This window comes from Oryctolagus cuniculus, chromosome 4 (genome assembly GCF_964237555.1).
Source record: "Oryctolagus cuniculus chromosome 4, mOryCun1.1, whole genome shotgun sequence".
Lineage (NCBI taxonomy): Eukaryota > Metazoa > Chordata > Mammalia > Lagomorpha > Leporidae > Oryctolagus > Oryctolagus cuniculus.
In genome coordinates, this window is record NC_091435.1 from 163,786,702 (window position 1) to 163,801,618 (window position 14,917).

General features: G+C 39.0%; 1 protein-coding gene across 16 annotated transcripts in view; it reads right to left on the reverse strand.

Annotated features, from left to right (window-relative positions):
* The window catches only part of SLC4A7 (solute carrier family 4 member 7), a 104,400-nt gene that overhangs the window by 47,208 nt on the left and 42,275 nt on the right, over nt 1-14,917 (reverse strand). For 8 of the 16 annotated variants that reach the window (XM_070071619.1, XM_070071614.1, XM_051858776.2 and 5 more), the window contains 3 exon segments: nt 14,485-14,645; nt 10,111-10,299; nt 6,618-6,986 (listed from right to left, as the gene is read on the reverse strand). In XM_070071619.1, coding sequence (XP_069927720.1) covers nt 6,618-6,986; nt 10,111-10,299; nt 14,485-14,645 — 719 coding nt within the window. 16 annotated transcript variants of the gene reach the window in all.

Genomic DNA, 14,917 nt, shown 5'->3' on the forward strand with positions numbered 1-14,917 from the left:
TGGGATCTCACTCACAGAGATCTTTTTGCCAGAGTGTCTTGGCTTTCCATGCCTGAAATACTCTCATGGGCTTTTCAGCCAGATCCGAGTGCCTTTAGGGCTGATTCTGAGGCCAGAGTGCTATTTAGGACATCCGCCATTCTATGAGTCTGCTGAGTATCTCACTTCCCATGTTGGATCACTCTCCCCTTTATTTATTCTATCGGTTGGTGTTAGCAGATACTAGACTTGTTTATGTGCTCCCTTTGACTCTTAGTCCTTTCATTATGATCAATTGTGAACTGAAATTGATCACTTGGAATAGTGAGATGGCATTGGCACATGCCACCTTGATGGGATTGAATTGGAATCCCCTAGTATGTTTCCAACTCTACCAATTGGGGCAAGTCAGCCCGAGCATGCCCCAAATTATACATCTCTTCCCTCTCTTATTCCCACTTTTATGTTTAACAGGGATCACATTTCAGTTAATTTTCAACACTTAAGAATAACTGTGTGATAATTACAGAATTAAACCAGTCATATTAAGTAGAACAGACAAAAAAAAAATACTATGAGGGATAATGTATTAAGTTGTCCATTAGCAGTCAGGGCTATGCTGATCAAGTCACCATTTCTCATAGTGTCCATTTCACTTCAGGAGGTTTCCTTTTTGGTGTTCAGTCAGTTGTCACCGATCAGGGAGAACATATGGTATTTGTCCCTTTGGGACTGGCTTACTTCACTCAGCATGATGTGTTCCAGATTCCTCCATTTTGTTGCAAATGACTGGATTTCGTTGTTTCTTACTGCGGTATAGTATTCTAAAGAATACATATCCCATAATTTCTTTATCCAGTCTACCACTGATGGGCATTTAGGTTGGTTCCAGGTCTTGGCTATTGTGAATTGTGCTGCAATAAACATTAGGGTGCAGACCGCTTTTTTCTTTATCAATTTAAACTCCTTTGGGTAAATTCCAAGGAGTGGGATGGCTGGGTCGAACGGTAGGGTTATATTCAGGTTTCTGAGGAATCTCCAGACTGATTTCCATAGTGGCTTAACCAGTTTGCATTCCCACCAACAGTGGGTTAGTGTCCCTTTTTCCCCACATCCTCGCCAGCATCTGTTGTTGGTAGATTTCTGTATGTGAGCCATTCTAACCGGGGTGAGGTGAAACCTCATTGTGCTTTTGATTTGCATTTCCCTGATTGCTAGTGACCTTGAACATTTTTTCATGTGCCTGTTGGCCATTTGGATTTCCTCTTTTGAAAAATGTCTATTGAAGTCCTTGGCCCATCTCTTAAGTGGGTTGTTGGTTTTGTTTTTGTGGAGTTTCTTGATCTCTTTGTAGATTCTGGTTATTAACCCTTTATCTGTTGCATAGTTTGCAAATATTTTTTCCCATTCTGTCGGTTGTCTCTTCACTCTCCTGACTGTTTCTTTTGCAGTAAAGAAACTTCTCAATTTGATGCAATCCCAATAGTTGATTTTGGCTTTGACTGTCTGTGCCTCCCGGGTCTTTTCCAGAAATTCTTTGCCTGTGCCAATATCTTGAAGGGTTTCTCCAATGTTCTCTAATAACTTAATGGTGTCAGGACGTAGATTTAGGTCTTTAATCCACGTTGAGTGGATTTTTGTGTAAGGTGTAAGGTAGGGGTCTTGCTTCATGCTTCTGCACGTGGAAATCCAGTTTTCCCAGCACCATTTATTGAATAGACTGTCCTTGCTCCAGGAATTAGTTTTAGATCCTTGATCAAATATAAGTTGGCTGTAGATGTTTGGGTTGATTTCTGGTGTTTCAATTCTGTTCCATTGGTCTATCCATCTGTTTCTGTACCAGTACCATGCTGTTTTGATTACAACTGCCCTGTAGTATGTCCTGAAGTCTGGTATTGTGATGCCTCCGGCTTTGTTTTTGTTGTACAAGATTGCTTTAGCTATTCGAGGTCTCTTGTGCCTCCATATGAATTTCAGCATCATTTTTTCTAGATCTGCGAAGAATGTCTTTGGTATCTTGATTGGGATTGCATTGAATCTATAAATTGCTTTTGGGAGAATGGACATTTTGATGATGTTGATTCTTCCAATCCATGAGCATGGAAGATTTTTCCATTTTTTGGTATCCTCTTCTATTTCTTTCTTTAAGGTTTTGTAATTTTCATCGTAGAGATCTTTAACGTCCTTGGTTAAGTTTATTCCAAGGTATTTGATTGTTTTTGTAGCTATTGTGAATGGGATTGATCTTAGCAGTTCTTTCTCAGTCATGGCATTACTTGTGTATACAAAGGCTGTTGATTTTTGTGCATTGATTTTATATCCTGCCACTTTGCCAAACTCCTCTATGAGTTCCAATAGTCTCTTAGTAGAGTTCTTTGGATCCTCTAAGTACAGAATCATATCGTCTGCAAAGAGGGATAGTTTGACTTCTTCCTTCTTGATTTGTATTCCTTTGATTTCTTTTTCTTGTCTGATGGCTCTGGCTAAAACTTCCAGAACTATGTTAAATAGCAGTGGTGAGAGTGGGCATCCCTGCCTGGTGCCAGATTTCAGTGGAAATGCTTCCAACTTTTCCCCATTCAATAGGATTAGGCTGCTCCACTTCTGATCCAGCTCTCTGCTAATGCCCGGGAAAGCAGTGGAAGATGGCCCAAGTCCTTGTCCCTTGGACCTGCGTGGGAGACCCAGAAGAAGCTCCTGACTTCCTAGCTACAGATCGGCCCAGCTCCAGACATTGTGGCCATCTGGGGAGTGAACCAGCAGATGGAAGACCCCCCCCCCCACCTCTGCCTCTGCCTCTCTGTAACTCCACCTTTAAAATAAATCTTTAAAAAAAAAACTAGAAATGTGTAAAAACAAAAGCAATGAGATTTAAAAATCACACTCTGTTCAATCTACTATTTTCACACTTACATTTTGTTCTCAAACAGCAACTCTAGATAGAGAAAGGTCAATACCAGAGTTTTCTGTCACTTAAAGTCTGAAAGCACAGAGTGGGCAGGGGCAGACGGGTGCAGCTGGAAAGGAGGGATAACTTGTAATGGTCTATAGCAGGTAGAGTCCAAATGTTACTAGCACGAAGAAATTATCTATATCTTGGGTGATGGATATGCCCATCCTTCTGATCTGACCATTACTCACTATATACACAAATGTACCACCTTCCATAAATATATACAATTATTATGTATCAATTTAAAAAGACAGGGGTTGTTAGGCCACTTTGTGATGCCAGCATCCCTGTTATAGTGCCTTATTTGGGACCAGGCTCCTCTGATTCACATTCAGCTTCCCACTAACATGCACCCTGGGGGAGGCAGCAGGTGATGGCTCAAGTATGTGGGTTCCTGCCACCCATGTGGGATTCCCAGGTCTGGGCTCCTAGCTTAAGCCCAGCCAACTCTTGGCTGTTGAAAGCATTTGGGAAACAAATCAGCACATGGATGATCTCTCTCTGATCTCTCTGTCTTCGAAATTAAATGCAAATACCTAAATAAATTTTTTAAAACAATGGAAGAAAAAAATAACAGCATTGGGTCTTAATCAGGGAAAATTACATTCACCAACAAATACCCATCAATGTTTAGACGTACCTGGGTATCATACTTGAGGGGGCAGGGGAGTATTATACTGGCAGCTAGTAGACTGAGCCAGCAATGAGCTGAACTCAAACAAAGTACAGGACTGCCCCTCCCACCCAACCAGTCCAAAATGTCAACAGCGCCAAGACTAACAAATACCGAGTTAGGAAAGAAAAAAAAAGTTACAAATACTAAAAAGTTTAGTTCACTTCTTTTACGTGTAATTATTTTCCAAAACATAACTAACAGGAAATGCTACTTTATTATGGGTAAGCACAAGCAATGACTCCACAAACATCAATGGCATGTGTTTCTTCAAAATTAAGCTAAGTCAACTTCCTCCTTGAAGACAGTATTGGATTTCAAGGAAATGCCATTGGAGTTTCTAGGCCCTTTTAAGCACCGAACGTAGTTAAGCAAGAAATTATGTACAGCTACCTCTCTGTTTCTCTTCAGTAATCATGGAACTTCCATAGATGGCCTTCCAAACATTAATTATGAACTTTTTTCTCATGAAAAAATTCCCTCTCTTCTCTCCATTATAATTTCTAGTCTTCAGAAAAGCTGATAAATCTCATTACACAAACACACACACACACACACACACACACCTCTCAAGGAGCGGAGAGGGGGTAGAGAAAATACTTGGCGCACCTCAATTCTCAATTGCTCCTTTGATCCCTGGGCATGCCCCATCTAACAGGCCATTATCCATCATGAACCTACATATCTCTTCCTTCTGACATAAAATTTATAATCCCTTATTATTTTTAAACTGAAGCTGACAGAACAAGAAATCTCATGGTTAAGGGTAAATATGCTAGAGGTGAAAACAAATGCAACAAGTAAATTTAAAATCAATTTTGCTCAAAGAAAAAGTAAAATCATACTAGTTCTTTTCAGTTAAGACTGGAGTGCTGAATAATTTCAAGTAATAAATTCTAGGGTGTTCTTCCTCTTTTATGGTTAGTTACCTCATTAAGCTTTATCTTTTTTCATTAACTTGCAAAATTCACAGTGAAATACGACACCACAGATGACGCTTAAGTGGATTTGAGGTCAAATCTCTGTTCTGGTCAGTTACAACATAATCTTAATATCTCTAAGTCTTTTCCTCATTTGTAAAATTCCTCATCAAATTGTTGTTAAGAATTAGAGAAAAGATACTTGAAAAGCACCTATAACTGCACTGGGACACACTCTACACAACAGTGGTAATTATGATCCTGGTTACAGCAAAAAGTACAAACTGACCACAAAACTTCCATTGCTACTTGTAAAAGTATTCTCTTTCTCACAACTGCAACAATCTTTTTGGTATGTTTGCAAACAATCATAGGAGAAGAGTGCTTTCCCAGAGCAGTAGGAACACAAAGAATGGAACATGTAGGTTGCCACTTACTAGCTGTATGATTCTGTTAAATGAAATTAACTTAAGGGCTGGCACTGTGGCATAGTGGGCTAAGCCTCTGCCTGTGGCACCAGCATCCAATAATGGACACTGGTTCCATTCCCGGCTGCTCCTCTTCCAAATAGCTCTGTGCTATGGCCTGGGAAAGCAGCAGAGGATGGCCCAAGTTTTTGGGCCCCTGCACCCATGTGAGGGACCTGGAAGAAGCTCCTGGTTCCTAGCTTCTGATCAGTTCAGCTCCAGACTTTGTGGACATTTGGGGAGTGAATCAGTGGATGGAAGATCTCTCTGTCTTTCCCTCTCTCTGTCACTCTCTCTCTCAAATAAATGTCCACTGAACTTACATGAATTGCATATATGCTAAATAGCCTAATTAGTAACTAAGCTATCACTGAAGTGCTAGATATTGTCAGTATTTTGCAGAAAGGTGATAGTGCATATGTGATTAAAACCACTATTGAGCATTAACAATGCTCAATGAGCACAATGATGATTACCTAAAACATGAGTCAAAACCAGTCACTAAAAATACTTTACACCAATTAGGTGGATATATGTGTAGAAATCTACATAGAATAGAGGTCAACATTGTGTTTACAACAGTTAAGCCATCACTTGCAATGCTGGCATTCCATATCAGAGCACAGGTTCTAGTCCCACCTACTCTGCTTCCAATCCAGCTTCCTGCTAATGCACTTGGGAAAACCGTGTAAGATGGCCCAGGTACTTGGGCCCTTGCAATCCAGATGGAGTTTCTGGTTTAGGCTTCAGCCTAGCCCAGCCCTGGCTCTTGCAGGGATTTGGAGAGTGAACCAGCAGATGGAAGACTCCCCACTCACCCCGCCTCTGGCATTCTGCCTTCCAAATAAAGGAAGAAATTAACAAATAAATAAATCCAAAAAGAAAAACATGTATATTAATCAATGTCAAAGAACCCAAATTATCATAATGGGTAATTATCATTAGCATAAACAGGATGAAACCCACTACGAAACAATTTTTCTCTTCACATACCAATATATAACCTAGTCACACCAACAGGAAGTCTGTTCCCAAAAATCTCAAGGAAAATTTGGATTAAAGATAGAATTGCATTACACAGAGGGTCACTAGTAATAATGATGATTCCACACAGTCAGTCATTACAGAATCTAATGCTTTCAGAGGCAAAAATGAAAAAGATTCTATTTTTCTTAGGAAGGCTACAGTGTACTACAATCTCTAGAAAAAAAATTATCAAAAGGATAAAATGCACATAACCTCATTACAATCTAAGTACAAAATGCTTTTATTCACCTGAGTGAACTGCACAAGAAGAAAAGCCATTGTTCTAAAAGATAATAAAAAATCATGGCAAATTCAAAAGTTAATTATAAAAAAAGCCATGTTTTTCTGAACCAAATGCCTTGACCTCTAAAACCTCAGTGAACATTTTTGTAAGGGCTTCAATTATGTGTAGTCTATATGTAACTTATATTTTTAGTAAATCTATTCTTCTGTAATATAAAGAAAAAAAAACATGCAGAAGTCAAAATAAATGAGAAGCATTATCTACGTTTGCCGCTTAAGTTATGTGCTGAAAGGCATTCCAAGTGCGGGTGATCCAGAGGCAGAAAGCACCACACATGGAGGAGTGGGGTAGTTGCCTGGAGTTAAGCCAACATTTTCCTCCTTCTTCTGCTCCTGGCCTTTCAGCGCTTCCAAGTCTTCCTCGGGCGGATGAATTACTACTGTGGGAATATCACCACTGGCAGGTGAGACCAGCAGCTCAGGGGCCTGCAGCTGACTCTGCTGGGAACTTCTGGAGGTCAGGCGACTGATGCTAGGGCTGGACGGAGGGCTGCTTTGAGGGGTGGGCACTGGGGTTGTACACCTCGAGCCTGCAGGGGTTCCGGCTCTCGAAGAAGGAAGGAGGTGACTGAGAAGAAGAGATAAAGGCGATTCTCCTCTCAGTGAAAGGTTTGAGGCAGAGAGACCTGTCCGCAAAGAGTGGCGGGAGGCTGAAAGGCCTTCCCCTGAGATAAAAACAAATAAAGGAAAAACGATGAGGGTCACTGCAGAAGGCAACAGACACAAACATCAACATGCACTGTAAATTCCTACCAGGAAGGGCCCAAAACTTCAAATTCATGCAAGTCAGTCAGGTTTCTAAGTGTTACAAAGTCAATGAAAACTTGTTTGATATATCTTTAGGTAACTAATTATAATTCAAAAGAAAAACAAAAACAAAACAACGTTAAAGATACATGGTGGGAGACAATATTTATGTTGAAAGTTAGAATGATCAATAATATGGCATTTTCAGAAGGGATAAAATCAACACAAACGTTGCTGCTTTAATAAATACAAATGAGAATATAATAGAAAAAAAAATCTAAGAAACAGAATTCAAACCAAAACTCAGCAGAACTAATAGCTTAGTGTATTTCTCCTAGGTCGCACCAAAACACTACAGATAATTTAATCTCTTGTTAGAAAAGTCCACATTACTTAATAATTTCTAACTTAAAAATGGTATCAAGTTGGCATTAGATATTTATAACACAAAGTCAACTGGACAACATCAACTAGGTGGTATTCTCAGGAAAATTTAAAACAAGACAAAATATAAAAACTTTCTAGTAAGAAAAACATAATATCAACATTAAAGGATGCTTATTCTTGTTGTAAGATATTGATAAATACCCTAAAATATATTTCTCATTTCTAATTATAGCAGCTCAATTTAACCAAATGCATGAAAAAATGGGATTCAAAAAGTTCATGGAAAAATGGAAAGAAGATGATAGGGTCACTCGATGCAAAAATATCTTGAAACTAATGCACAGTTTTTTCATAAAATGCATCTTTCATGAAGTTTCTGAAGACCCCCTTGTACAATATTTGAATTAATTAGGTAAGAAAATATTTCTCACCAACAGCAGAAAGACAGTATTTCAGAACATTTCCAAATGTCATGCACACTTATTGATAAAACACTTGACATTTTCTATTAAGTGCAGCTTACAAGAATAACATTCCTCTTTTAGGAAAAACACGAGAAATACAACAATCAATCTTATATGGTATAAGTTACCAAAGCTATATCTCAAGAGATTTAGAAAGCATTAAATAAATTAAGCTCTCATCCATAACCACTGCCAACCACTACCATTTAGTTAAAAAGACTCTACATGCAAAACAAAACAAAAAACCGTTAAATTACAACTATAAAATAGCAAAATAGTATATTAAAATGGCAATTAAGAAAAAATAGCCATTGTCTTATGATTAAAAGGAACCAAACAAAAGTACAACTGGAGAAAAATCAGGAGCCACTCACTGCATATGAGGAATAAAGATGTAGTACAGCCCCTCTGGGTAAATGAACACATTTCACCAAAGTAGAGAATATATAATAAATTAAAGGATGAAAGAAAAAAAATAAATTATAAAATGTGCCATACACAGTTTGCTTTCAAAATGAACTTAGGTCCATAAGAGATGTTCTTTCAGTCTTTAAGGTTCCTTAAATACGGCAAGGCATACTTTTAGAGATTAAAATGAGTTTTAAAATGGTCAAATTAAGTATCTTACACTAAGCTTCAAAAGATGATTATGGTCAACTCCAACTATGGCTGTCAATATTTAATAGCCATTTTATTACTTCAGCAACAGAAAAGATGAGCAGGAAGACACTGTGTCCCATCCTCCACTTGTTGTCACTGTAATCCTCACACAGGCTTTGGGTAACAGCAGCTGCTGGAAGCAACAGTGCTCCTTGTAAGCTACTCCACTACCTTGCATGGGGTTTTCCCATCAAAATAAGTATTCCTTCAGAGACAAAATAGTGCCCTAATGATGTATTGCACTGCTTTACACAGCAGAAAATAAGGCAAGGCAAAATTTCCAGGTGTGCCAGCCTTAAGACACTGACAGGCAAATGGATACAAAAACATACTTTTCATACCCTACATAACCTGCTACTGGTCCATGAATGAGAAGAGAGCTGGAATCTGTGCCATTATCAGTGATGTCAAAAACACCAACTAGGTCACTCTTAATAGTACAAGAGAAACAATCAAAACATTTCACAAATTATGTAAACAAAGAGCGACGAAATACTCAAACCTTCTCAAAAACTCTTTTGACAAGAAAATAGAGTATATTTAGGAAACAAAAATAGCATTGGTGGAGCAGGAGTTGGCACACTTGATATGCCCTTATCTCATATTGGAGTGCCAGGGTTCAAAATTCAGTTCCACTTCTGATTGCAGCTTCCTGCTAACAAACACTCTGGCTCAAGTACTTGGGTTCCTGCCACCCAAATGGGAAACCTGAATTGAACTCTGGGCTCCCAAATTTTGCTTGGCCCAGCCCTGGCTGTTGCAAGCATTTAATGAGTGACCACCAGATGAAAGATCTCTTGCTTGCTTTTCTCTTTCTGTGGGTGTATGTGTATGTATGTGTATGTGTGCATGTACATGTACATTACAAATTTTTGTTAAATTTTTAAAAATTTAAAAAATATCAACAGGGAAAATCTGATAGAAAGGTTCACCTAACATTTAGAATTCAAAAGATTACAACAGATTACAGATCATAATTTATGCCTCTTTAATCAACTATTCAAAAAGAAATCATGAATGAAAATAAAAATGCAGAAAAGAGAAATAATTCAGGGTTAGGAACAATAACAAGGGCACTTCCAAACGTTCACAGAGGAATAGAATTAACAGGAAAGTTTATTCTGGTGCAATTTTGAAACCTATGCATACATGAAAAAACTATGCACGGAGTTCAAATTTGTATACAACCAAAATAAACTCATTTTTAATTCTATTTTTCCACAAGCTTTTCAAAATATCCTCATTATGAATAGAACTAGTGTGCACCATTTTAACACAAGCAAGTTATTAATTTTTTGCATCTACATTATTTCTACAGAGGATTCTGTCATGTTGTAAAAATATTTCAGAACTGGTATTTTTAAAAGGCACAAATAACATTAGTATAAGAAAAAATTAAAAAGTATAAAATGACCTTATGTAATTATGTGGAAATACCATTTTTTTTCTTTCTCCAAAATTAATGAGAACATACTGGAATGTTGTTAGAGTAGAAGTGTTAACAAAAACTGGATGCCACAACTTATCTCACCATTCCTTTCAAGCAAGTGAGGGTCAGAATGTTTCTTGCCTATATCTGCAAAAGATCGAACCAGGGGAATCCGACTGGTGAATCTTTTCTCATTCTGATGATGATGCCGCTTCAGAAGAGCTTCTCTGACATTCTCTCTTATGGACTCGTCTAGCTGGCCAGAGGCTATCATGTTGTCTAGTACCATATCTATTCAAAGGAAAAAAAAATACTCAGACAGCTATAACATAGGAATAAACAAACTAAATGAAACTCAAGAACAAAAGCTATATCTTTCAATAGTTCTAGAAAGTCTTCTCTTTTAAAACTTTTTTTTTAGATTTTTATTTATTTATTTGACAGTTAGTGTTACAGACAGTGGGAGAGAGAGAGAGAGAGAGAGAGAGACAGATAGAAAGGTCTTCCCTCTGCTAGTTCACTCCCCAAATGGCCGCCATGGCCAGCGCTGCACCGATCCGAAGCCAGGAGCCAGGTGCTTCCTCCTGGTCTCCCATGTGGGTGCAAAGACCCAAGCACTTGGGCCATCCTCTACTGCCCTACTGGGCCACAGCAGAGAGCTGGACTGGAAGAGGAGCAACTGGGACCAGAACCCGGCGCCCATATGGGATGACGGCGCCGCAGGCGGAGGATTAACCAAGTGAGCCACGGCGCTGGCCCCTCTTTTAAAACTTAATACTGTATGTATTAAGATAGGGACATCATTGATCCAACAAAAATGAATAAAATGCACAAAGACATTTTACTTAATTGAACGAATTAAGTCATAACAAGGCAAATACCCTTCAAAATGCAGGTACCTCAAAAAGTTCATGAAAATGAAATTAAAAATAAAAAAATATAAACTTTTTTCTTTTTTTTTTTCTTTTTTTTCCTTTTTTTTTTTTTTTTTTTGACAGGCAGAGTGGACAGTGAGAGAGAGAGAGACAGAGAGAAAGGTCTTCCTTTTGCCGGTGGTTCACCCTCCAATGGCCGCCGCGGCCGGCGCACCGCGCTGATCCGATGGCAGGAGCCAGGAGCCAGGTGCTTTTCCTGGTCTCCCATGGGGTGCAGGGCCCAAGCACCTGGGCCATCCTCCACTGCACTCCCTGGCCACAGCAGAGGGCTGGCCTGGAAGAGGGGCAACCGGGACAGAATCCGGCGCCCCGACCGGGACTAGAACCCGGTGTGCCGGCGCCGCTAGGCGGAGGATTAGCCTAGTGAGCCGCGGCGCTGGCAAAAAATATATAAACTTTTTAATATAAGCTCCCTCAAGTTCAAGGCACATCAACCATTAAATCCATTACTAAAGAACCCACAGGGTCTTGGGAATTTGGAGGCTTTTTTTTTTAACCCAGATACCTTTTATTTAAGGTATACAAACTTCATTATGGAGGCTTTTTTTTTTTTAAATTACTGACTGAAGAAAACCAGTGTTCTTTAAAGATGTTCTAAGATTAAAAAATGATATCAGAAAGAGCCAAATGAGGACTGGAGGGCAAATGCCTCATGATTTCCTGCTAAAAGTGTAGCAACATTGCTCTTGTTTGATGAGCAGAATGAGAAGCCTTGTTGTGGGGGAGAAAGACTCTCTGGGGAAGCTTTCGCAGGCATTTTTCTGTGAAAGCTTTCTCAAATCTCTCATAATATGCAGAGGTTATGATCCTTAAGCCTTCCAGAAAGTCAAGCAAAACACTTATTAAAACATCCCAAAAAACTGTTGCTGTGCCTTTGCTTTGGGCAACTTCCTTCTCTTGGGAGACACTCTGCTTTGATTGCGCTTTGTTTTCAGGATTGTCCTGGTAAAGCCATGTTTAATCTCCCACTACAGTCCTTCAAAGAAATGCTTTAAGATCTTGATCTCACTTGTTGAAAATGTCCAGTGACAGCTAGGCTCTTGTCTCCACCTGGTTTAGGCACAATGGTTTGGTATCCATTGAGCAAAAAGCCTGCTCTACTTTAATCCTTCAGTGAGAACTGTGTACTCTGAACCAACTGAAATTAGGGCATGGACAAGGTGAAGTTTCTCCTCACAGACTGATGTGGATGGTCTGTCACTGAAGGCTTCACCTTTAGCATCGTTTCATCCCTTCTCAAGATGAGTTACTCCTCCCCTTTGTGAACTGCTGGTTCCTTTGCGGCAAGCTGCCCATAAACTCTTCATAAGGAATCAATGATACTACTGTTGTTTCACTTCACCGTTAGCTTGACATTTGTTCTTGCTTCATTTTAGCAGAATTCAAGTTGCTCTGACAGAATTTTTTCCAAACTGAGATCTTACTTAGTGCTTAAAAGTAGATACCGTGTAGACATGTTATAGCAAGTTATCAGGAGCTTTCATTTTTGTGCAAAAACACTGAAATCCATATAGAGCTGATTCACAATAACCATTTTCCATGAACTTTTTGAAGATCCCTAACATTGGCTTCCTAAGATATACAGGCATTTTACTACCTTACCTCATATTTCCCCCCCAAACTGTCCTAGGAGATGATAATTTGGATCCATCCTTTTGCTCACCAGCTACGGACTGAGTGCCCACCTTGTGTTGGGAATACATCAGTTAACAAGTCAAAGCAAGTTTTGGCAGGTGCCATGGCTCAATAGGCTAAAACTCCACCTATGGCGCTGGCACACCAGGTTCTAGTCCCGGTCAGGGCGCTGCATTCTGTCCCGGTTGCCCCTCTTCCAGTCCAGCTCTCTGCTGTGGCCCAGGAGTGCAGTGGAGGATGGCCCAAGTCCCTGGGCCCTGCACCTGCATGGGAGACCAGGACAAGCACCTGGCTCCTCGCTTTGAATCAGCACAGTGCGCCGGCCGTAGCGGCCATTGGAGGGTGAACCAACGGCAAAGGAAGACCTTTCTCTCTGTCTATCTCACTGTCCACTCTGCCTGTCCAAAAAAAAAAAAAAAAAAAAAAAAAAAAGGCAAGTTTCTGCTCCCACTCTTCCAAAAGTAGAAAAATCAGTGAGCAATAGATAAAGTATCATGAAGCAATAAATAAATAAGGTTGTGAGAGGGGCATAGGGGACATGGGGATTGATGTAATGACATTTATGCATTATTGCAGTGTCTTTTAACTATATTAATTTATGAAACATGTATAAATAAGCACAGTGGCACTAACTTGATTTTTTTAAATGTAAAGTATTCAAAACTATGATAAGATTACTGACAGAAAACTAAAAGGACCAACCTAACAGGTATTCAGACCATTAGACGATACAACATGTGGACACAGGATTATACAAAATTTACTGAAAGTACATATTGCATTACATGGTAACTGCTAAGCCAAAGACCCTTATGTCCACACTGACTAATCCTACCCCTAATTCAATATTTCATTCATGTAAGACAAGAATGTAACCACTTTGACAATGCAAAGATTTGCAGCACTTAGTCAAACTTAACCATCGGGTAAAACTGCTAGCCTGAGAAATGATCCTCTTGCAGATTAAATACTACAGGATTTTTATTTTCAACAGGAACAATCTACAAAGAACATCAAGTCAAATTCATGACTACTGAAGTAGATTTTTGTTTTGAGTGATTTTAGTTAGTGGTCAAATAGATCTATCGCAACTATCTTCTTCAACTTATTTACTCATATTATCCTACAAATCTCTGTCATTTCCATCGCTATCTTGGCCATAGCTCACGTCATCACTTCCTGTTTAGACCAACGTTAAGAGACTATCTGGCCTGTTTGTTTCTGACCTCTTTTTAACCCAGAGCTCACCTATACTGTGTTGCCAGTGACTTTCCTGAAGCATATATTAATCACAGTATATCCGAAGACTGCCGAAATAACTACCAAATAAAATCCAATTTCTTAACCAAATAATTCACAGTTAATCACAATCTTTAACTTATTTTCCTAACATACCTCCTACTGCCATTCAAGAAATTTGTGTACTCACATGGAACTGATTTTTCTAAGATCCATATCCTACTAGACTTCTAGGTCTAGACTTTTCTTTCTGTTCTTCCTCCTCCTCAAAATGCTTCCTTTTCTCTTACACCATCACTCCTTATTCCCATGTAGTCAAATTTTATGCATTAAGTTGTACAAAAAATGTTCTCTGGGGAGTTTCCCCAGATGCCCTAGTACAAAAGATAAAGAAACAAAAACTCTTTCCCCTGAATTTCCAGAGAATAAACTCCATATGTGCTTATGGCACTAATCACACAGTTATACTGCAGTTATACCTACCTAATTTGACTATCTCCTCTGCAACTTCTACAAAAAGTCTACCTTATTTGTGCCTGTTCGTCATACTTCCCTCACAACAGCAGCTCAACAGTTGCTGAAAGAATTTCTGAAATTATGCATTATTTCCTTGAATCATCTCGAATCTCAGTACACCTTAAATATAAAAAAGCCAATTTACTATAACCTGCTATCTCATCCAGAGTGCTTGCTCTCATATCCAGCATGACTGTTCCATTTAGAATGCAACTCCTTAGTTCAAAAAGACTGTGCAAAGACAGAGTTGCCACGTAAGGTTTACTCCATCGGTCTCCTCCATCTTCAACATCCTCTTCAAATTTCAGCCATCTGAATGAATAACACATTAGAATGTTTCATAAGTAAGAAAGATTTCACTTGCTTATTTTTAATGTAATAAATAGAAACTTGCTCTTTTAAAAAGAAATAGAACCACCAGCAGAACAAAAGTTCATTAACACATTTTCACAAATTAAGCTAATGGGCTACAATTTCCATAGTCACAAGGTTCCTCTGCAGTTCCCCCTTTATTCTAGCCATCACAACAACAAGCCAACAAGCACAAACTGGAACTTTTTGTAACTTTCATTTTACTCCTGCTG